The following is a 25218-nucleotide window of genomic DNA, read 5'->3' as shown; positions in this document are numbered from 1 at the left end:
GAAAAGAAGCAGGGCCAGCAGGAACAGTCTGCTGTCAGTGCCTCTGGCATAACGAGGGAAGCGTCCCTAAATGAGGCAGTGGGTGAGTCAGGGTACCATTCTCCTCTTTGCTCACCTGACTCTTTGAAAATGAGCGCTAAGGAGAGAATGGGTAGCTGGCCAATGATACAGAATGGTGGGTGCTATCTAGACATATACTCATTCCACATCTCATTTAAAAAAAAAGAGTGAAAGGAAAGAATCAGAGGAGGATCTAGTGTATCTATCAGCCTGTCCCGTCCCCGTGGAGGTCCCTGATGGACCCTTGGAGGAGAACTTGATGAGTGTGGCCTCTGATTTCCCCCATAGAATCTTCCTTCCTCATCTTCATGACTAGTAGCCCCTTTGGGCTTCTTTGAATACTGGGCTCAGGTTTGCCCACCTCTGCTTGCTTTGTGCTTGAATGTTTGATATTTTGTTGATTCTTTGTTTTTAGACATAATCTCATTATGTATCCCAGGCCATCCTGGAACTCATAATCTCCCTGCCTTGGCCTCCTGAGAATGCTTTTGGGATGACAGGCACAAATCTCTACACAAGGCCTTGCATTTGGAGCTAAATCATGTGCTCTTGGTTGATTGGTCATTCAGTTAATTATTTACCTTTCTGCTGAGGGTTTTCCCCCCATGTACTCTGGTCTAGTAGGGTGTGTCCTTGATCATTTTCATGCATCAAATTTGCAGATGCATGCCAGGCAAGGATATTTGATTGTGTCTATTGTTCTCAGACATTCTCAGATGCATATATTGTTATTTCTATTTTAGATGAAGAAAACGAGGTTCAGACTCCCTTAAAGACCTGTCCCCAGACCCTAGCAGCTGCTAAGTTAGGCGTTGGACTCAGGTGACTCCTGAGTCTAGCATTGCGCTGGCTACCTTTCCCCTCCTTCCTCTCCTCGCATATCTCCGTTGTTAACTGTAATGTTGCTTTTCTAGACAGACTGTGCTGCCCAACAAGCATTACAGCTAATCTGTAAAGGCTGGGGTGGATCATGGCAGAGACTATGGGGGTCTTGGAATCATACAGAGCCAGTTTAAAATCACTTGAATAACACTTCGGAAGCCCAGCAACTCTGGGTAAATTTCATTGCCAAAAGTCATTTTTGATCAGTAAACTCACAAAACGAACATTGGCTTTTCAGTGATCTTCAGTAGAACACAGTGTCATATGAGCATGGAAGTAGGTGCTCAGTAAATGGTACTTGACAGCAGCAGAAATTATCACCCCAAATCATTGAACCCATGGTGAGCCTGTGGCTCATGACCACATAGTAGTCTGCTCTGTTTGTATGACAGCAATGGAAACAGAACGTGTGTGTTCCGAGAGTCAAAGCCTGGAAGATGCTATTTTATAAAAGTATGTATTATTTCTCCATAGTCTTTATCAACCTGGTTCACTGGCAATTTGTGCTGGTGTTTTTCTCTCCCAAACAGTTCTCTTCATTGGCTTGCTCAACATGGCTTCCTTTAGCCAGTGTTTGCTTCTCAGATATTGCTATTCTTTCATTTAAAAACCCTTCTTTCTTGGCTACATGTGTGTACCTTTCCCAAAAGAAAAAGAGGTGATTTATAGATAGGTAGATGGTAGATGACAGAAATTTATTTGTTTCTGAGTATCTTTGAAAACTGACATTGCTTTGAAAAATTGTCATTTGCTATTATAAATGTAATACTTTGTAAATTTTTAAATGAAACAAACTCAGAGGACTCAGGAAAAAAACTCCAACAAAAATTAAGCTAAATTAAATCTTTTCTGTACTATGTAAAAAATAAATGAGAGAAAAAATATCTGAATCGATCATTATCTGAGACTGTTGATGAACATGTACAGATTTTTAATAAAGAATTAGTGAATTTATTTCTAGAAAAATAATCACATTTAATTTTCATACTTTATATTTGCTCTGTGTTGTTCTGATAAAAACCGTGATTCTTAATTAAATAAACATAGTATGTGCTCATTAATTGTGGAGGTATATTTACTGACTTATACTCTATGTATATGCATACACGCTTAACATTTCAGTGCTTATAGCTATGAGGCCTTACCATGGAACTGAGTCTCTTGAAGGATTCCTATGGCATAAGTCCATGTCACAATTGCTATTGCAAGCCACTTTTAACCTGGTTTGAAAAATTATTGAGGATTTCTTCTGAAGCCCTGGTCTAGTCTCCCAAAGCTATCTTCCCAATATTTATATGCAAACCAAAAGAAGAGTTTTATCTCAGTGTAAGTTTTTACTAACATTAAAAGTTTCTGTGGTCCAACTTTGGTCTTTGGTTCAGCAGAAGCTAGCTGTGTCGGGGAGTGGCCACTCCTCAGGCCTCCCTGGCTGTGCGGTTGTTAGAGCTGCTGTTAAAAAGCATGATGGAGCTTTGGAGAAACCATTTGGAGGATTATAATGAGCCACCAGATGGTTTAGACAGGTGATCAAACCACAGGTCATTGCCTGAAAAAGTCAGGCAAACTGGGTTGAAAATGGGCATTTTCTGAAATCAGAGCCTTTAATCAGTTAGGAAAATGTAGTTGGAAAAGAAAAGTAGCCTTCAAGCATGATGGGTTACTGCAAGGTGGCCACAGTAGGCCAGGGAGGTTCAGTATTGCTGGCAGACCAAAACACTGCTTTTCCCTGCCTTCCATTCATTATTGTCTGCCTTGCCTATGTACTCAGGGTTGACCATCAAAGGCTCAGTTCCAAAGGCAATTATGTAAAACAAACAATAATTTCAATAGTTTTAATACTATTAAAATAAGACTCTCCATTTTCTTAATGATGACAGAAGTATGGCTGCTGTAATGTAACCTTCCCTGCATGATGTAGTTAAATGAAGATTTATAACCAATTTATACTTAATCTTTTGACAACATTCATTTAGCATTGCCAAATAACAGAAGCTGAGAAACTTTTAGCTTTAGAATCCTGACACTGTAAAAATAATTATCCAACTGCATGTCATTTTAATGGGCCCAGCAGAACATTCCTCATTATATTGTCACAGAGATTAAGTTATTTTAAGGTCAGTTTGTTGTGATTTCATCGTTTGCAAGCAAAAAGATTTTTTCATGCTGCAGTGATAGTTTTAAAACCGGTTGGTTGATGATTCCTTCCCGTAATATTGACCGTTGTTATTAATTGGCATACATATGACATATATATTAATTGGGATATGTATATGTATGTATGTATATATTATACATATTTGTGATATAATTTATGAGAAGCAGGTAACTGAAGCCTAACCTGTTTACATTTGATAGAAGAATCAGTTGAGACTTCTCCAAAGGTTGTCTAAAGATGAGAGTGTGGTCGGATTGGGCCATGGAGAAAGGGGTCTCTGCGGTGCTTAGATACCATCAGCAGGCAGGACAGGTGTGGAGAAAGGGGAGAACTTATCGTACACTTACTAAAAGAGCTATAAAGCTAGACCTTTACTGGTCGTCTCTCTCTTTCAAAACAAGAACGTGTTGACAGAACAAGTCATAAAATGTAAAATGACTCTCAGAGCAAAATATAAAGTAAATGCATGTAAAATACTATGAGAAATTAGCTCTCTCTCAACAAAGAAATGTCCATCAGAACATACATTTTTATTACTATCTGCTTTACTGGACACAAATTATATACATACATACATTAACAAAAATCTACAAATTCATAACTCTACGAAGTCTGGACTTATAGTCAATATTAATTAATATATTGCCTTATACTGTGTTGCTCAAACTCAGATAAACACTGGCCAGCTGACAATTTATATTTCAATTAATTAAATGCATTACCATCTATCTATTCCTTGTTTATAAAGCTATGCTTTAGGTACTCCAGGGCCAGCAGCTACTATGTCAGGCAGCACAGGAGCATCCCCAGACTCTGGAGCTCTGCTCAGTGAGGGCCTAAAATGCCTATCCTGGCCAGACTCTGGCCCATGCAGGTCAATTTCCCATAAAAATGTGGGCTAGATGCCTATGTTTAAGAAACCTCTTTCGAAATTTCATGTAAATACTCTGCTAGAGAGGAAAAGTATGACACATGAAGGCACAGTCTAGTTTGAACAAGAGAGGAAGAATGGAAAGCAGACACAGAATAAGGTTCATGTAACACCAGAGCTGAATTCACTAAGCCAGTGAGTTCTTCTCCCCAGAAAGGCCATGAGGAGACATTTAGGGAGCATGATGCAGTCATTGATTCACTCTAGGAAGTGAATCTGAAAGCAGTTTGGAAGACTGATAGGTTCTAGACAGTCTGAGGCCAGTGAACCATTAGCACCCCTCTGGAGAAGAAGAAACGTTCACAGGGGTAGGAGTGGTACAGTGTTTGCCCCAGCTCACAGCTGTTGAGATAGTTCTGTGCATCAAGCAACAGGTGAAATGTCTATTTGCTTACTTTTCAAAGAGCAGAGAAAGTAGACTGTTTCCCGATATCATTCCTGTTTTAGGAAATGAGTCTGAAATTTTCATTTCAACAGTAACAAGTAGGTCTGATGTTGCTTTAAAAATAGTCTTATATGGCTGGAGAAATGGCTCAGTAGTTAAAGACGCTTGTTACTCTTTCAGAGATGGGGGTTCAGTTCTCATTACCTATACAGTGGCTAACAACCATCTGTAACCCTAGTTACACTGACACTCTCTTCTGACCTACATGGGTACCAGGCCTGCACATGGCACTTAGGCATGCATGCAGGCAAAACACATACACGTAAAATAAAATTTAGAAACTAAAAATAATGTTTATGACTCTAAATTAAATATTAACTATCACAGCAGGACAAAAATACTCAAACCAGTCTACTCTTCCTATGTGCCTTTCTCAGATGTATCTGATTAACTTAGCAAACAGATACTTATGTGTTTTTTTGTTTTGTTTTTGTTGTTGGTGGTGTTTTATTTTTTGTTTTTGTTTTTGTTTTTGTTTTTTTGCTCTCATTGTGCAGATGCAGTTTGAAATGCTGAGAGATTTTACTGGACAGGAGCAAATGTTGAAAATAAATATATTTAGGCAAGCAAGGCAGGAACATTTCCTAACATGGACGGTCAGCTCAGTGAAAGCACCAGGGATATAACAGCCCTAAGAAGGAGTTGGTGGGAATGTACAGACCCAGCAAGTCATTTTTGTTCAATTATGATGTGTCTTTTGCATTCCATGTCAGAGCCAGTCACTAGGCTCGGTGTCACTGATTTTGTGACTGTTTGCCTAGACCTGAGAGACGGAGGTGGAAGCAGCAGGCTCCACATTCCTAGGAAATTGCAGTTGCACAAGGAAGCAATCATCCAGTATGGTAAGCACTGTATTGTAATGACAGGCACCAGCCAAGTGACCCAGATGCCAAGGAGCCGCATGGGGCTCACTGGCCCCACCTCCTGTGGGGTACGAGTCAGGAATAAGGCTTCTCAATGAGGAAGCCACACCAGACCTTGGTGAGAGCAGAGCTTCCTGATAGGGGGTGGGACATTTCTCCCAGAGAGAGGGCAATTCTGGAGACACATGGATGCAGCGGGGCCAGGAAGTGTTCTGCTTTCCTTTCAGTGATAATGCAAAAGTGGGCAGCTGCCATCACATACAGAAACTAAGTAGACACAAATCCCCGCAAAAAGACATTTCAGTGATGAAAGGCAAGTTCTGTGATTATTTTAAATACCCAAATAAACAGTATATAACCTAGGAACATTACTTTTGCTGTTGTTTTTTGTTTTGTTTTTGTTTGGGGATAGGATTTCTCTTGTTAGCCTTGGCTGTCCTGGAACTCTCTCTATAGACCAGGCTGGCCTCAAACTCATAGAGATCTACCTACTTAGGACCATTATTTTTAATAATGGTAAATAATTCAAAATTTAAAATTAACAGAGATCTATTTGCAGTAAGATACGGCATGTAAATATGTCTTTTACAAGAGACAGGTGATTGTTACTAAGTTTAATCACATGAGTTCAAACCCTGGCATCAACATGGTAAACAAAGAAAAACAACCAAATCCCACAAATTGTACACACACACACACACACATACACAGAGAGAGAGAGAGAGAGAGAGAGAGAGAGAGAGAGAGAGAGAGAGAAAGAGAGAGAGAGAGAGAGAGAGAGAGAGAGAGAGAGAGAGAGAGAGAGCGCGAGCTGGCACTTAGTGATTACATCCCCTATCAGGCAGTCCTTTAAGCTAAGAAGCCTGGAGGCCTGGAGTCCAAGATGTTGTCACCCTTCAGCAGAAAAGCTGGGCTGCAGGGAAATGAAAGACTTTTAAAAAGTGGTGATGCAATAAGATTTCAGATGATAATTCCTTTTGCAATGTGGGTCTTGTGTTACTTGGCAGAAGAGCAGAGTAAAGGGAGAAGAGCTTACTCAGGCCTTAGTAGCTACTGCAAAAGTCTATGCAGGACCAGGCTTCTGGGAAGGAGATGGAAGAATGGACCTGGGAGTCAGGAGTGCAAGAGCCAAATGAAGGCTGCTATGGAGAGAAGGCATGCATCATTCTGTGGCTTCTCGGCTGTCTGTGGTGGTCAGGATGCTGCTGACAAAGCACCCAGGATACCCAAGACTCATGCATTCAGACAATGCAGCTGAAAGAGAGCTTGGTACCTGAAAGGCAAAGCACTCTGTGTCTTTGGTTATTCCCACATCTGAGCTGTCCTCCCATGAATCACGGCCTGCTCGTTTCTATGGCTCTTTGAAGGCTTCCTAAAGCTTCCTCCAACTGGGATTTCCATTAGATGAACATACATTGTGATACCTGAAGCAATGTATGGATGAGAGAAGATCACTGCCTAACAACACTGAACTGGGCTATGGACCTCACCTCTGGCCACCTCTAAGGTCCTGGGTGTTTCCGAGTAGATGATGCTGGATAGAATTTGGAATCATGGCCACTGGAAGCTTCATCAAGTCTGAAACTGAGAATCACAGAACTTTCTGTACATCACCCAGTGAGTGTTAGGCACAGTGAGAGCCCCATCAACACTCACTGTTAATGTTCCTGGTGAAGAATCTTCACAGGCACTGACGATCTTTTCTCTACTAGCACTACCTGCCTCTGTGCCAGGATTGCCATCCCCAAAGCAACGAGGTGCCTTAGGCAGATGGGGTTTAAATCAGTTGAGAAAGCTAGATGCTGAGGCACTGCAGCTGGAGCTTAGTGATAGAATGCTTGTCTACCATGAATCAGGGTCTGCGTTTAATCTTCATTTTTCTATTTTAATTTCCCTAAATTTCATTTTCTTTTCTAAAGATGGTGGGAAGTATGCACTGGCCTCTAAGGTGCAGTGGGCTAAAAGCCAGGCACCACTTCTTGTCTAGGAAGAGGCGACAGTGGGGGGAAGGGCAGAACTGTAAGCAGCCTAGGCCAGAGCCTTCTTGAGCTCTCAGGGTGCAGAGTCCCGGTGAGCTGGCTGGATATCCCTGGTTTCTCAGTGATGTGATCTATCAATGAGATCAGTATTTATTCACCTAGCTCATGACCCTTCTGAGTTGAAGGAGGAGGCAGGGATGAGAAACACAACATTGGTAGAATAAACCCTGCCCACGAAACACTGAAAACCTTGGGGAGAGCTGTTTGAAGCACACAAGCCCCTGCAGAAGTGGGGTTCTTCCCTGTCCTACAGACGTTCAACCTGAGAGACCGTAGGGGAACAAGTGTTTAGATCAAGAAAGTGGGGACTCCTGAACCAGATGGAATGTACAGCGACATCTGTCCTAGAACACAAGAGGTCTTGGAGTCAGGACCCTATTCCTGGAGTCTAGGAGCCTGTCACTGATTTTTGTTTGTTTGTTTTTTTCCCGAGACAGGGTTTCTCTGTGTAGTTTTGGTGCCTGTCCTGGACCTTGCTCTGTAGACCAGGCTGGCCTTGAACTCACAGAGATCCACCTGGGTCTGCCTCCTGAGTGCTGGGATTAAAGGTGTACACTACCACTGCCCGGCCTCACTGATTTTTAGAAGCATGAATCATTAACAATATCATTGGCTTAACCCAGAGAACAGATCACTTTCTGTTTTTCCCATCACCATGTATCACCATACTTATATAATTAATCATCATGTCACTAAAGAAAACAATTCTCATGTTTTAACAGGTAGTAACATCTCAACCTACCAAAGCTTCCAAAATCAATACTGGGAAAGATAAGCTTTATTAACATTATATGTCTTGTCTTATCATTTGGTACAGGGGAAACATAATACTGAAAGCATCAGAAGCTAAAGAGATTGTTGAACTCTAGTAGTAAAGTAGGTTACATTATATTTAAAATATTGATGCAAAACTAAGTATCTTGTCTGTTGAAGATGAAATCAGATGAAGAATGTGGGAGTGTGAAAGCTCATACCGTGCTTGCTGGAGTCTCTCATGAGGCTGTTTTGATTGCTCATTTACTTAAGGGGTTTCTTTCTCTAATACTCAGAACGTTTACAATAGATTTAAATCAGTTATTTTGGATGAATTCTAAGTATCAAGAAAACGATCACTTTTGTGAAAGTAAACAAAACAGTCTGTGACTGTGACTCCCTGCCTTGGATTGTTGTTGAGTCAATAGCCAGTTCAGATCCTTAAGGACAAGGCTTAATTTTCCTCCCTGCTATTTTCTGCTCCAAACACCACTGTGGAATGCCAGTGCCAAAAAAAATGGTAATGGAAATGTCCATAAAAGGTTTAGCTTTAATAGAAGAAGGAAAATATTGGAGGGGGGGCAGGTAAGCTGGAGCAGAGATGATTTTTTGTGATTGCTGGCCTTAATGTGTTAAAGCCCAATTTTTAACAGTTGTGGAGTCATTACCCACAATAGTTATTAAAAACTGCCTTTTGAGTCAAAGTTCGAATCATCTGGTCAAGGAGAAAGTGGGTTCTTTGTAATTGGAAAATGCATTCAAACCTGTGCTGCTGCCCCGGGGATACCACCACCCCAGTAGCTCTTGCTTGCTCAGTGATGAAGCTGTGGTGATTGTACCTGATTTCAAAGGATAATCATTAATTTGGCAAGCTGGCCATTAAAATGGTATTTTTAAACCTACTTTGAGTCCTCTTCAGTGCCATTTTAATACTACAATATGACAGTTACAATTTTGTAGGGACTTAGTGTTTTCAATGTGTCTGCCTGCTAGGATTGGCCTGTGTAATTATTTTCTGTTTCTACCCCTTTTAAAAGTACAACATACTCAGAACCTTCACATCATAAGGAAAAATGATTCCAGTAAGCTGTAAGTAGATTTAAGGGTTCACACCATGAATTGTGTTCCACACCACTACTGAACTGTAAAGAGTTTGGTTAGGGAAACAATTATAAAATTAATTAGTGAAGAATAATTTCTAAATCTTAGAGTAGACTCAAGATATAAATATTATGTGAGAATTATAAAGTGATGGAAGGGGCTTCTTTGGGTGTAGGATTGACTTGTTCTAATGTGCAGGGCAGTAGATAAGAGTAGGCAATATGCAAGAACCTTTGTGCTCGCCAGATGCAGTGCCTTACTTCACCTGTAGTGTTTCTTATCGATCCTTACCACAGCCTGTGGGCTGGTGCATCTCAGTTTGGGATGTACGAAGATGGCTATAAATCAGTATATTGACTCACAGTGGCAAGGTGTGGCTCAGGTTTAACTTAGCTCTTCAGACTCAGTTACCACCTCTGTAAGTCAAGATGGACACGCCTGGGTCTGCAGATATTTCCTTTAAGTCTTGTGTACACCGTTTTCTGAATTGTAAACAACTTGATCTAACCATGGGTCCCAGCAGCCTCTGTACTAGATGGCTTTGCTGGCGCTCACCCCTTGCTTATTTCTAGGAAAAAACAGCATCTATAATGTTCTCTGCTTGGCTTTGTGCATTATTTGCATGAACATAATCCTCAAATTATGCTTCACTCCACAGTTTTATCTTGGCATGGGAGATCTCTTTATTACTTTCAAAATGAATAATGAAAAAATAAATTGGCAACAACAACCAAAAAGAAATCAAGCAAAGACATTACATTTAATCAGCAGTTTTTGCCTCACCAGATGAAATTATTGTGCAGATACATTAATTAAAAACCCAAGCAGAAAAACTTGAGAATTAAGTTATAACTTTTTAAGGGTAGTCTCCTTAGAGATGGCGAAACCTATTTTAGGAGCATGTGTATTGGATGGCTGGTTATATAGTTGGAAGTTGTTTATAATACAACATCACCTTGGTTACTCCACAGGAGTTAAAAATAGGGCTTGGTAAAAGCATTGGATGGTGTGGTTAGATTCCGTTGGCTTAAATAACTTACTGGAGATGGATTGGAATGGAAAGTGTTGATGTCCTACTGTCCTCCTTAGGAGAATCTCATCTAGTAGTGAATCTTCAGAGTCTGATTCTTGTGGGGCATGGGGAGACAGTTGAAGCTGGTCTTGAATTCCTGATCATTTTGCCTCCACATAACCAGAGCTGAGATTTTGATCATACGCCAACACACCTGGCTCAGATTTTGACCTTTAACATTTCATTATACTAAACCGTCATAAAATTTTAAAGATTATTATTTTCTTTTTTCTAACTAACTTAGTTTTTTGGTGCCATTAATGTCAATAGTGTTGATTTCAAGAGATACATTCTAATATTTTAGAGGACATGTGGAATTAGTCTACAGAGTTAGTCTGGCAGAGAGACATACTAAGCATTCGCTTCACACAGCAGCATGTTTTGTGTTACTGCTTGCCTTTACAAGCTTGCCGTACCTAAAACTTTCATATCACTTGATGATACAGGAAAGTGTACTGACCCAACGGATATGTATTTTTTCACTAAGTTCAAGGTACTTCTCCTAGCTTTTGGACCATATAAAAAATGCAACAGTACATACAGGGTGGTTGTGTCCCTAAAGAGAATGGCAGAAATATATGACAACTGTGAAGGAGTGTGAACCTAGGGCCAGTGACATGTACAGAAAGTGCCACGAGTCTTTAGAGGACTAGAAAGAGGGATACAGTGGCATGACAGAGAGACAGTCACCTCATAGGACCGTGAGGTAAGAGGGCTGTAAGGATAGCATCCTTTATCTTTTGATGAATGGCCTTCCAGAGAGTGTTATCTATAATCCTCTAGAGGGAGGGTCCTAGGAAAATGATGATGCATCTGCTTTTGACCTGCCAAGCTGAGCAATTTTTTACTTGTGATTTGCATGTGATACAAATGGATGGATTCTACATCTTTTGGTGATTCCAGGCAAGGTGCTATGCAGAGGAGGGAATTCAGGAAGTCTCTACAGCATGGATTTAGTGTGGAACCATATTAGGCAAATTCTATGAGCATTGTTCAGACTGGAACTTCAGATAGCTTAAGATCAGTATAGATAAGAAATATATTCTCTCTCCATGTTATATAAGAGATTTATGCTAGACTTCAGTGATAGTATTGATCTTGATCATGTTGTATAGTTTTAGTGCCTGGCTCATGAGATGAATTCTAAGAAACTGTGGTCAAGCCCTTGCTAAAGGACTTGCAACAGCAGGAATTCTGACAGATGATGGGGCAGAAGATCCCTGACCCTGTACAGTTATCTGTACCCAGGTCCCTGTCACAGCTTAAGAATGTCTGTCCATGGGTCCAGAGATGTGCAGGAGTTGTCGAGATGTGTTGTTGTTCTCCCTATGTGATTGGAGGAGGTGGCAAACTAAGGAAGCTTGCAGAGTATGGCTGATAAATGGTGTTATTTGTGGAGATGATATTGAAATCTTTCACACTTAAGGAACAACCGTAAGGCTACAGTCATAAATGGGCAAGAGAGAAGGAGTCAGAACTACCAAGTGCCGGGCCTGGTGATGTGGAAGAAGCTGGACAAAGGCTGTGAACAAAGGTGCTCCTGCTCCATGCTGGAACACCTAGGCTGGCTCTGCGGCATGGGACAAGACAGTTGTTCAGAGAGGACAGTGCAGAGCTGCATACTTTTGTGTCCTCAGGTATTATTTTATGCAATCATCATATATTTATGGAAAACCAAGGACAGAATTCTTACAAGAATTTTCATTCTAGTCGGACATTGAGGACAAGTGTCAGATCGCAAAGGTGGAGACTGTCAGTAAAAGCAAGACTGTTGTTGAAGCACATGTCAACACTGAGTCTGTGGGAAACAGAAGTCAGATCACAACACGAAGAACAGCCTTGCTGCGCCTCTAGCTCTAAGTAGCCAGGCTCTACCTGTCTCTGTCTTTCCTCCAGTGCCTCCAATTCCAAGCTCTCCTTTCTCCTTCCAACTGTGTTTTCATATTCACAATTAAAACAAGTGGATGGACTTCTTGGTGTGATGGTACTCTCTTTCCTTGGTGTTGTCTGTCTATGCCCTGGCGAGGGAGTGAGATGAGGCTAGACACACTCGTGTTTTCTTATCTTCTGTGTTGCCACCTGCGACCCACATAAGGCTTTGGAAATGAAGTTTCTTTTAAAGTGAACAAAACCAAGAAGAGTAGTCCCTAGCCAAGTTTCCAGTTCTCCATAGCCACATGTGGCTACTGGCCACGTATCATTTGCACACAAAGCAGATGTAGGAAGGCCTCTATGACAGCAAGGTTCCATTTAATGTTTTATGCAATATTTATTATGCCCATGTGAGAGAAATACCTGCTTTATTAAAATGATTCTTTTGGTTTTAAGCCCTAAATTTAAAATGACATAAAAAATGACAACTGTAAGGATTGTGCTGATTTATAAATAACAAAGTAAATAATAAACTTTTGTTTCTTACTTTTGAAATTATAATGATATCACTTCTCCCTTCCCTTCCCTCCCTCTAAACTCTCCCATATATTCTTCCTTGCCCTCTGTGGGAGCCCATTCTCGGGTTCCTTGTGGCTTTACCCAGCAGGTCCGCATAGAGGATGATTAGGACCACGGGCCTAAGTGCAGGTGTCTGAGATGGTCTGCACTTGGCTGTGCTGGGAGGAGGTCTTTTGCTCCACCCCTTGGCGTCTCTATTAAAACCCTGGGGCAGAGACAGTCGGGGCCCGTTGGAATAGGTTCCAGGCCCTCTCGAGGTTATCCTTTATTTTCTATCTGTTTCTCTCCACGATATTCTCCGCAATAAATCCTTCTATCTAATATTTCCTGCTGCTCGCACTCAAGAAAACTCTGGGGAACTGTGGGGGTGGTTGGGTAAATGCCCCACAGAATGGCGCCATGAACAGGGACTAAAGAAAAAAGAAAAAAGGGACTAAAGAAAAAAAAGGGGGGACTAAAAAAAAGGGGGGACTAAAGACAAATGAACAGGGACTAAAGACAAAGTAATAGGGACTAAAGATAAAGGAAAATAATAGTTTTATTACAGAGTTTTTGGCGAAAGTGCTGAGTTCAGCCCTGCCAGTGGATGAGGCATGCCGGTGTTATGGAAAATATATATTTTTTATATATATTGAGAGGCAGGGGTTTTATCCTTGAGAGAAAAGGAAAGCGGACTGGAAGGATGTCCGATGCTGCAGCGAAATTCTCTTCTGTCAAAATTTTCTATCTTCTATCCCTTTCTCAATTTCTATCTGTGAAAAATAAGTATAAGGCATAGGGTAGTAAAATAGTGTAGGGAGAACTTAGAAGTGTAAGATTGTGTAGGAAAAAAATAAGTAAGGCAACTAGACAGAAAAACTCGTCAATTTTCTAACTTGGGGGCTCTGAATGCAAACTGGGGGAAAAAATCTTTCTTTGGGCTATTTGGCTAGTAAAAAAGCTCTTCTTCGAGCTTATGGGGAAGAATAAGTTTCCTATGGAAGCTTTTGACCTGGGGCAGCTGAAATGCTAAGTCCAAGCGGCAGGAGAAAGTGATTTCTCCCTGAGGCAAAAATGGGGATGTAAAAAGCCAAAAAGTTTAAAGTTGGGAAGTTTTGGGAAAAGTTGCTCTTTCTCTTGGGGGGAAAAAAACCTTTCTCTTAAAGCTTTTCTTGGAAAATTTGGGGGAAACTCTAAAAAGCCTTCATCTTTCTCAAAAGCTCTCAAACTTAAAAACTAAAGCCTTTAACTTTCTCTCAGAAGGACAAAAATTAGAATCACCTGAAGATATTAGTATGGGGACCACCTGTGACTAGCTCTAAGGGAAAAACAACAAACCTCTTAAGACAGCAAAACCTCTAAGTTCTGTTTTTCAAGCCTTAAAAATTGTCCCTACAATGCAGGAGGCAGGGACAAGTTCCTAAAAACCTCTTCTAAACTCTGTCTCTTCAAGCTAGTAAAAGACAGTGGGTCAGAGTACCCTGAGGGAAATGCTTGGGAGAGTGTGGGTAAAGAGCTACAGAGAGCCCAAAAGGGCCAGAAACTTTACCTGAGAAAAGCAAAAAAGCCAAGCTTTTCAGTTACAACCGAGCTGAGGCATCAAGGGTTTTGTTTCTGAGTTGAGCATTTCAGAATGAAAAGGTGCTCCTAATGGTCCTAATGCAAAGATCCCCTGAAGCAATGCAAACTGTTAGCTTTGTATCCTCTCTTCTGAGCAAAAACCCAGAGGCGACTGGCCAGCTTCTCTGAGTTGGAGTGCATTTCAGGGATACTAGGGTTCCTGCAGTTGCAAACTTCCTGGAGCACAGAGCTGAGGCAGGAAGGTGCAGGACCCAGGGGAAGGTTGCTAATGAACAACCAAAGCTAAAGCCAGTGGGAACAGCACAGTTGTCTGCTTTCCTACAAGTCCCGGGTTGGTAGGTCCACTGCTGCAAAAAGACATCTGAAAAAAGCTTTCCTATCAGTAAGGACCTTTCTGGGAAAACAGTAAAGCTGAACTGTGTCTGAAGCAGTTGTGCTGCTGAGTCAGAACGCTGTCTGGGGAAAGAGCCCAGCCAGGGCAGAACAGCACTATCCAGGAGTAAAGCTTTCTTTTCTGTCAGAGAAAACACCTCTTTGAGAAAAGCTTTGTTTCAACTGACTCCCCTGAGATGAGGGAGTGTAGCCCTGAGGGGTGATTGCCTCTGGAATAAGCTTTGTCCTTGAGCACCCAGACAAGCAAATGCAACCCACTGGGGGACTGGGCCAGGTGAAGGTCTGATAAGGCAAAACACCTGTCCTAATGGGAGTTTAGAAATGGCAAAAACCTCCCTTGTTAGATTTTCAGTCTGTACGCAAACCACACAGACCCAGAAAACAAACGGACAAAAAGCCCTACCTTCAGTAGCAGGGAAAGCCGCCACTGTAGTGTCGGAAACTGTTTCTGGGGTAGAGGGGATAAACTGAGACCAAACTGGGAACTGTCTGGAAGAAAGACTCTAAAGAAACAGAAGGGACCGATTCCTCCCCAGAAAAATATGACCTGAAAAAGCTGCTAGAATTTGAGGCAGATTCGGGGGGAAGAAAAAAAAAAAGCCCCTACTTCCAAGGGCAGCTAGCAGAGGTACAGAGCCGCAGATACTTGAAGCTCTGCATCTGGGGAAGGAAGGAACAAGCAAAATGAGATAGATCAGTGGGAGAAAATCTCTCTGAAAGAGCTATGAAAAAACTGTTGTGAATGTTTTTCACTGACTGGCTAAGACAAACACAAGCCCCTAGGAAAGTTGCTATCAGAAATTGCCCACCTCAATGCGCGCTAACGAGGCAGGTGCAGTTCTGATTTGGGGGCCAGTGTCAATTAAAGGAGAGACACCTGTTAAAGCCAGCTGAGGAGAGACCAGAAACCTCCCAATGTCCCATAATTGAAAATGTAAAATGCCTGTTCAAATCTCCCGTTGCAAAAGCAAAAAACTTTGTTCAAACCTCCCGGGCAAGAATTTGTAAGCAAGTCTGGTAAAAAAGAACTTAAAAGTTGACTCTCAGACCCAAAAAGAACTATGGGAAATGACTGATATAAGGGAAATGATATAAAGGACTGATATAAGGAACTGATATTATTATAGACTGATATAAGGGAAATGCATTCTGGAAAAAGTAGTTTTTCCGCTAAAGATGGCGACATTGCCCTGAAACACTTTTGTCAGCTCGAAAATACGTTCATGGTAAACTTAAAATACAGCTTTTAAAAGAGTAAGGAGGAAAATTGTCTAAGAGTTTAAGTGTCAGTTCCACTGAAAAATTGAAAGGATATGGAACTAGGTGCTTCGCGGTTTGGGGCTCCGTTGGCAAAATGCCTTATTTACCCTAATAGCTGTGCAAAGTTTTTGCAGTAGTTGGATGACAAAAGGCTACCTTTAAGAGCAAACAAGCCACTTTAAAATCCTTAAGACAGCAAGAGAGAGCAGTTTATACACTGAACGTTGTCTTAGATATGAAAAAACTTATGTGAAATTAAAAGTTATTTACCTCTTGAACAAAGAACCTGCAATGAGTGATTCCTTTGCAAATCTAATTAAGGGGATAAGAAACAGGCATTCAAAAAAATGACTGCTTTATAGATGGGAAACAAACTTCAGAAAAGCTGTCTTACAAGAGTTGCTTCACCTGAAAGTTCCTTATAAGAAATCAATGCTAAATCACAGCTGCTAATAACATCAGTAGTTAAAGCTAATAAAATGAAAATGCTAAATCCTGAAAATGCTTTTTCTCAAAGTAAGCTAATGAAGGATATGTTTCATGAAAGAACATCTATGTTCTTGACTCCTTTGAATAGTAACAGTTTTGGTGAAAATATTGGAACTAACAACAATCCAGTCAAAATGTTTCAACAAATCCAAGATGCTATTCCACAAAAGAAAGCTGCCATGCTTTGTGGGCCATATTAGAGCTCACGCCAATCTTCCTGGTCCTTTAGCTGAGGGTAATGCGAAATGGAAAGATCCCTGCTCGGGATTGTGGAAGGGTCCCGATCCTGTGTTAATATGGGGTCGAGGACATGTTTGTGTTTTTTCACAAGAGGAGAATGAAGCTCGGTGATTACCGGAGCGTTTCGTAAGGAGCTTGGAACTAAGAAAGGTCAGCTCCAATGGCGTTTCTATAAGGAAACCAGAAGGAAGGTGGCTTGATTAGTGTTTCTGAGGTTTTGTCACTGGTTGATGCAAACAGTGAGGAAATAACTATTAACTTGGGTGAAGGGACAGCCTCTGGTTGGGAACCGTTTACCACTGACAGTGCCTCTCTGCCGGTCCGGAACGGCTGAGAGAACTGGCAACTTTGGAGTGTGGCGTCATCCTGGGAAGGTTACAGTCCCCTAGCAACAACTATCACAATTCTATAACAACAACACTCACTAAATCCCAGTGCTTTATAGCGAAGCTGACTATAAACTCTAAACTTTAGAAATAATGTACGTACTTCCTGTCTAGTTAAGAGAATCTAATAGAGATAGTGATAATAATTAAGAGTAAGAAATAGAAAAAGATGAAAATAAGATATGTGAGTTTGTAAAAATCTTGTTAGATCTGTGTTAAGAAATCTTTAGGTGTTTGCTAAGTTAAATATATGCTAATGGTAGCCCTGTATAAGTTTGTAAGATAGATCCATAGAGTTCCTTTAAGAATATAAGCTTGCAAGAAGTATCTAAGGTAGTCTTAAGACATGTAGTGATAAGCTTGTAAGAAGTAAAGATGTTAGCTGTAAATGTAAGTTTAAATAAGAATAAGATGGAATGAATATAAGAAATATATAAGTAATAAGAAATATATTTGCTAAAGTAGTTCTATAGTTTCCTTAAGGAGTATAAATAAGTAGATGTTAATACGTTATATGTGAGTTTGTAAAATGTAGATGTTGAATGTGAGTCTAAATGCTTTGCAAGGCAAAAGGTTATATGTGAGTTTGTAAAGTGTAAATGTTAAGTGTGAGTCTATTCTTAATGTATATGGTGAAAGAACCTGAGACATACAGAAGTTAGTGTCCTAGCAGACTGCAAAGCAGGCAGTCTGAGCGGTTTTTCAAAAGCTCCAGAAGCCGCTAAGAAGCTTAAAATGGCGGACGCCAGAACCAGCACAAGGCATCCGCAGCTGAGATCCGTGGAAAATCGACGCAACACAGAAAAACCTGAGCTAATATCAAAAAATGGTGCAGTTTAGACTACTACTGTCTAAAAAGGTCAGTCTGTGAGAACAAAAGATGCAGAGACGCTTGTTTGAACTAAAATTGTTAACTGCAAAAAGTTTTGGTTGTAAAAAGTCTCTTCATATTTGGAAGTGAAAGCCTGATACCAGAATTTATTTCTTGTTTGAACTTTTTGAATTTAAAATGAGATAAAATTACAAAAAGACTTTGGTTATGGATTTCTTCATATTTGGAAGGCTCGTACCAGAATTTATCATTTGAATTTTGGGACTTAAGAAATGAAATGAACAATAGAGATTTCATTGCAATGGGACAATTTTGAGTTTATTCATAAAAAAATGGAACTGTTTAAATGAAGAAATTTATTATTTCTACATAGAGTCAAGATGCAGTTTTGTGTATGCATATATGCTTCATTAATTGGTGATTCATGAATTGTTTTGTGGAACTGTTTATGTAAAAATGAAATTACTTACAGAACTGGTTTTGTGTTACAAATGGAACTGTTTAAATTGAAACGTTTGGGTTTTCTAACTAGGCTTGAGATTTTGCTTAAATTATAAAGAAAGGGGGAAGAGTTAATATTCCTTAGTCTAATTTCAAAAGTTGTTTGAGGGATTAATGTCATGTTTTTGTTAGTAAGAAATGCAAATGGGGTATATTAAGAGACTACTTTTAAAGTGTAAAGAGTTTTATTAAGAAACTGCTTTTAGATGTTTTGCTAAGTTTTCAAAGTGTTAATGGTTAGATTGAGAAGATTGCTTTTCAATATGGGTTTGTAGGAATTGTATGAGTTTGGGTTCTTCTAACTAGGTTTGAGGTTTTCTTTAAAAAATTATAAAGAAAAGGAGGAGCTATGAGATTGAATTATGTTTGCAGAACCCTATTGATATTAATGCACCCTGGTTTTGTGGAGTTAAGGAAATATTTAAGTTTGATGTGAATACATCAAAGTTTTTCCTATGTTCTGTTAACAAGAAAATTCAAATGATTGAGTTAAAGTTGTAAGACGGAGAAAATTGTTAACTATATATAGCACCATATATGCTAATTCAAATGGTTCTGTTAAGAGTTTGCTTTGAGTTGTAAGATTGAGAGAATTGTGACTATGTATAGCAATATTTATGTTAACCTGTTAATGGTAATGATGAAGCTAAGGGATTCTTTAAGTTTGTAGCCGCCTTAAGAGTTTTGGCTTAGAAAGGGCTTGAGGCAGCTAAGACTGCTGTAGTCACCTTGGACCTAATTCAAAAGAGAAATGCCATCTATATCATCCTCTACTCCCATACTGGGAGGTGTAACAGCTATGGAGATTGCTGTAAGCCATTAATAGTTTTTTTTATATATTAAGAAAGGGGGACCTGTGGGAGCCCATTCTCGGGTTCCTTGTGGCTTTACCCAGCAGGTCCGCATAGAGGATGATTAGGACCACGGGCCTAAGTGCAGGTGTCTGAGATGGTCTGCACTTGGCTGTGCTGGGAGGAGGTGTCTCTATAAAAACCCTGGGGCAGAGACAGTCGGGGCCCGTTGGAATAGGTTCCAGGCCCTCTCGAGGTTATCCTTTATTTTCTATCTGTTTCTCTCCGCGATATTCTCCGCAATAAATCCTTCTATCTAATATTTCCTGCTGCTCGCACTCAAGAAAACTCTGGGGAACTGTGGGGGTGGTTGGGTAAATGCCCCACAGCCCTCTTTCAAATTCAGTACATAATTTTTAAAATATGGGCTTTATAGGTTGTAAACATTATTAAGGTCTTCAGCATTTTTTTCAGACCAAGAAAAAATATAAATGTAATGAGAAAACTTGGTCAATGGTTGTGTTGCTGAGGCAAACGTAGACAAGGGAAATGATAGAATCATAACACAAAGGAATGGTAGAAGCCAGTGGCCAAAGGATTCATCCTTTCAAAGGGCCCTTGGCTCACTGTGGCTTTTTATAGAGATAAAAATAAAAACTCAATGAAAGCAGTGTGTTATACTTGTAAAACCATTGTGTAATGGGCTAACCTTCATTGTATACAATGAAATACTTGCATCAACTTGTAGATGGCTTGACATGAAGGTGCTGAAGAATGTAGTCTGTGGTCAAAACAACCTCTATTTCCATCATATTAGTTGTAGCTACTCGTAGAAATCTGTCATTACTGCATTGGTTTACTGCTGACATTTCCGCATAAAAGAGAAGTCGTGAGTCAAAAGATTCACCAGAGTTTTGAACCGCTCCTTCCAGCCACTTGTATGCACTTCTGCAGTAATTGCACATGGCCTGATGCAGCCATCTAGAGGTATCTGCGTATCCAGGCTGGAGGAGGTTAATTGGGAAGGGGCTCCATCCATGTGGCTCTAGGGAAGCCCTGTCTATGCTGGGAGAAGACCGTGTAGCTCAGCTGCCTTGGGGACCTGTGCTCTAGGTCAGCTGAGAAGCTCATTGCTTCCCCAGCGTTAACTTGGTGGAGTTAGACTTTGGTTTGTCTGGCAGACCATATAAGGAGAGGATAGATATTACTTACAACTCTCTGGGAATGGAATTCTCAAAACAGGAAGCCAGAACAGAACCATCACCATCTATTCCAAGAACATTTTAGAATTCTTGATAGAGACACAAGCAGTTTAGGTTACTGTAGGTTAACCCTTAATTCTTTTCCCAAAACTTTTCTGAGAAAAAGAGCTTTCTGAGATGCATCCTAAAAAGAAGGCATCAACAGTCAGCTAAAGTTCAGAACATGCTGAGTTTCATCTGGCCTCACCATGGAGCCTCAGAAATCTGAGATGTCATGCCCAGGGGCTTGCACAATAACAACAACACCCCAACATTCTGTTTTAACAGCTTTCAAAGTTCTGCAGTGTTCTGTAAATCATGATAAGCATTAGCATATCAGTCCATGGCTAGAGATACTAAAATAGATAAATTATTTTAAAACTTCTGTGGTTTTGTGTTTTAAAAGCCCTTGCCATCAGAATGCTGGAGAATTTAAGGATGGACATGCTTACTGTATGCAACTTAACTATGAAAGTTATATTCAGAAGTATGTGAAGAATGTGTATCTGTCTACAGTATAGCTGCATAAAGGGTGCCCACCCAAATGACCACAATTGGTAAACTATAGTAAAGTTATATAATTTATATGCAGTTTAAAAGTTTCTGTAGGTATAAACTTATTATATGAAAAGAGTGACATGTTATAAACATGAGCTAATTCAATTGCATTGGATAATGAAGGGGAGACATAGGGATTAGGAGAGCAAAAGATCTTTAAAGTCCAAAAAGAAGTGGAAATGGGAGATGCCCCTTCATGATTAGAGGTGCTGAGTTCCTGGTGGCACTTTTGAGGACTTTCACAGAATCCCCCTGCTGTTGTCTCTGGAGTGATGACTCTGTTAGAGTTTCAGCTGCAGGCTCTTCAGTCAAACCAATGAGAACACTGCCCACAAAGTTGTGGGGCGTCTGCTCTCATTCCCGCCCTGTATATGCCAGGACACAGCAGGACACAAAGAAACCTGCCCACTGAAAAGTGTATCACACCGCCAAAAAGGTAGGAAAGCCACTCTGAAAGGGACTCTCATGATTCACCTGAAGCCTCAGCTGCTTGGCTGAATGAAGCCAACAGCTTGAAATGTGCTTCAGCCGGGACTGCCCTGACCTTGATCTCCCTTAGACTGGCTATTAATCGGCTGGCTCTGGGTAGCAAGGTGTAATGGATTGCATGTCATCCTGTGGACTTCCAGGGCACCAACATGGCATGCAGCATTTTGTGACTGGCTTCTCAAGGACTCGATGAAGGTTGAAGCATGCAGAGGTGGAAGGGCGCCTGTCTTCCCCTGATGCATCATTAACTGAAACAATATCACAGACACTGCTGTTGCTATAAGAGAAGAGAGGAGTCTGCAGGCCCCAGAGTTCCTGCAAGACTCCTTTTAATACTGAGCACTTGAAAATCTCCTCTACTCACAGTGCCCTTACTAAAGCCCAGACTTTGCCTTTTCTTTTACCCATTGTCTATTTTTTTTAAGCTTCACAGAGGGTTATGAAAATTGTGGGACTCCATTTTTTCCCCATTGCTAATAAGTTTTAACAGTGAGGAAATTTGAAATCTTTCACAGGGTTATCACAGGTTAGAGCTGTCATAGTTCCTGTAATCTTTTGATAGTCATTTGTTGTGTTATAATTACTGTAACATTGACTCATGACTCTGTGTTTTAATTATCATTTACATATATTTCATGTAATAATTATGTTTACTGATAACAATGCAATATTCATAACTTGGATATCTGGCCCACAAAGGCACTAAAGCTGCAGAGAGGTGTCAAAAGAGATATTTAGCATCAATACAAACATGTTTTTATAGTCTGTCTTCCCTTTCACACTGACAGCTATGTATTCATTGCTACGGAGCAGCCGTTATAAAATATATTGCAAATGTATTAGAATGCTCCTTATTTTATCTTCTATTTTACAAAGTTTTGTCAGCTACAGAGTTAGTAAGCAAATGGTAGGGGCTTCTTCTCTTCTCTTAGTACCTCTGTACTGTTTTCAGTCAACCATATGCATCTGAATGACCAAAACTATTCATTCAGGATCATAAGAAATACTTATTCTTTCTACATGCTTCTGGCAGTGATTAAAAATATAAACACATGTTTACATCACCACAATTTTGTATTTCACCCCCAGCAATGGTTAGATAATGATCAAAACTTATCAAGTAAGTTGGGAAACTTAGAAATTTAGAAAGCAGTCATTGTACCCTAAGAGTGTCTAGTCAGTTCTTTTCAGATACTGAAGCATCAGATCACCATGAGGTTCCCTTCTTTTAAGGAATAGCAGTTTGAGTATACTGAGACTTGAGAGAAATGATTTGATTACATCATTTTTTTTGTTCACCTTTTACACTTGAAAACATTCTGTTTGAATGGCAGTTGTCCAACTAGAGAAACTGTTATCAAAACACAAAGCCTGCACTTCTGCACAGCTGCACAGGCTGCACATCTGCACATCTGCAGAACTGCACAGGCTGCACTTCTGCACAGCTGCACAAGCTGCACTTCTTCAAGGCTGCAGTTCTGCACAGGCTGCAGTTCTGCACAACTGCACATCTGCACAGGCTGCAGTTCTGCACAGCTGAACATCTGCACAGGCTGCAGTTCTTCAAGCCTGCATTTCTGCACAGGCTGCACTTCTTCACAGCTGCACAGCTGCACAGGCTGCATTTCTGCACAGGCTGCACTTCTTCACAGCTGCACAGGCTGCAGGAGCCACTAAGCTCCATGAGGTTCATGACTCTTAGTGTTGCTGGCTTTTGGCAAGTGTTCCCTGGAAACCCAGCAAGTGTGGTCCAATCACTCATATCATGAGGGAAAGACTGACTTGGCTGTACAGATATGATTCTAAGAGGAAAAGATCTTGAGTCTTCACTGCTGTGTACAGAAGCATGAAATAGAATTCAAGGCAGCAGCCTCTGCATTTCCCAGACTTGGAATTTCCTGTCCTCAGACTTCAGCAGCAAAGAAGGCATTTAATTTCCCTGTGCTGCAAACACTCTGGCCCAGCTCTTGGTGGCGGGCTGTGTACTCTGATGAGTAGGTCACAGGGCTATTGGCAAGAAGAGAGGTCTTCCACCCTTTTCAACATCAAACTAAGTTTTCTAAATTGCTCTCTCCTTGAGATGTTCATTCTTCTAATTTCACATGTTTCTGCAGAGTAAGTTGTGTGGCTTACTTCTATCAGGCTTTTAAAGAGGGTGTCTTGGCTCAGTTTGGACTAGCACTGATTGGGCACTCTCTCTGCTTTCTCCCAGCAGTTAAACCCACCTATAACAGCTTTTATGTCTACTGCAAAAACCCCTGCCACAGAGTCCAGCCTGGAAAGCTCCGAGTTCAATGTGGCACCTGCAGACAAGCAACCCTCACCTTGGCCCAGGTAAGGAAGCAAAGGCAGTGTCCTGATGCAACTGCTCTTGCCTGGATTAATAAATGTGTCCCTGTGGAGCCACCTCTCCCTGTTTCTGATCGAGTATCACCACACTGAAAGCAAGATGCTCTTCTGGGAGGCTGTGATTGTTTATGGCATTCAAATTTCATGTCAAATATAGCCTTCCCTCTGGGTTTCTTTCTGCTCTGTAAGTTCAACTAATGTCTCCCTTGTACACACACACACACACACACACACACACACACACACACACACACAAGCACTTCGTACATCTTTTTTTTTTCAGCTAAGACCTGCAGAAAGGCTGGGTAGAGCCTATTTATAGAAGTAATGGACTCAGAGGGCGGTGGTGGTATTTTATGAAAGTGGTTCTGAAGGAACATTTTTGAGTACTGGAAATGTGCCACATTTGGACTTGTGTGGTGGGAGCTTGGCTACACATGTCAGAACACACTAGAGGTTTCATCTAGGAACAGTGCACTGAGGTTGTTCAATTAAGTGACAACGTACCACTAATAAGAAGAAGAGTAAGAAGGACAGTTGTAGAGCCTCGGTGTCTGCCCTGAAGCAGTGGGTACCAAATCAAGCACTACCACAGTCTTCTGCTTGCCTCCCTGCAGCCTGCTCCAGAGTTGTTCTCAAGTCACTGGGGAAGAAAAGTAAAAAGATGAGTAGCACTGTGTGACCCATGCCACTCTGACACTTAAATTCCACTGTTCATCAATAAAGTTTGGTGAAACCCAGACCACCTCATCTGTGCATGTTGTCAATAACTGCGTGCATAGATAGTCAGGATAGCTTCTAGAGCATGAAGTATTTACTGGGAGAAAGGGCTCACCAACCTTTGATATAAAATACAAGAGCAGCTGTTGAAAGGGTTCCTGGTGATACCTCAATGGCAGACTATGGGAGGTGGAGGAACCCTTGAGTGTGTGAAGTCCTGAGTGAATGTGTGCTGTTGACATTAGCTGGCTATGTCAAAGACCCCAATGCCTCAGACCCATTAGAAAATAACAAAGCCTTCCTGCTCATTTGTTGAGGATCAGAGGGATAGTAAAGTCTCTCTCTGGTCCCTGTATATATGTTGATAGTGTATACAGAAAATGTCTACAATTGCTTCCCCCTCACACACCCGTTCACAGCTTGAAGACTGCTCCCCTACAGGTACTGCTCCTACAGAGATCAGCTAGACCTGTTTCCTTGATCAGCTGTGCACCATAACCCTGCCTCCTCATTTGTCTGTATTAATTGACTCCATGTTTAGCTGTATGCAATGACTCCACCCCTCTGTTCAGTGTCTATAATAAGCACACTGAGCTGCGAGGCTCCTGCAGCCTCTCCACCAGAGATCTCTGTCCACCCCATCTCAGCTTGTCTGTG

General features: G+C 41.0%; 1 protein-coding gene across 3 annotated transcripts in view; it reads left to right on the top strand.

The window, feature by feature from the left end:
• Prkn (parkin RBR E3 ubiquitin protein ligase) overlaps positions 1–25218 on the top strand; it is a 1191501-nt gene that overhangs the window by 432799 nt on the left and 733484 nt on the right. For 2 of the 3 annotated variants that reach the window (XM_059272847.1, XM_059272845.1), the window contains exon 4: positions 23705–23826. In XM_059272847.1, the coding sequence (XP_059128830.1) occupies positions 23705–23826 (122 nt within the window). The remainder of the gene's footprint in view (positions 1–23704; positions 23827–25218) is intronic. The other variant, XM_059272846.1, reaches the window with a different exon arrangement.

The sequence above is a fragment of the Peromyscus eremicus genome, chromosome 8b (genome assembly GCF_949786415.1).
Source record: "Peromyscus eremicus chromosome 8b, PerEre_H2_v1, whole genome shotgun sequence".
Taxonomy (NCBI): domain Eukaryota; kingdom Metazoa; phylum Chordata; class Mammalia; order Rodentia; family Cricetidae; genus Peromyscus; species Peromyscus eremicus.
Note: the sequence above shows the minus strand (reverse complement) of the source record. Positions and strands in the feature narration are given on the sequence as shown.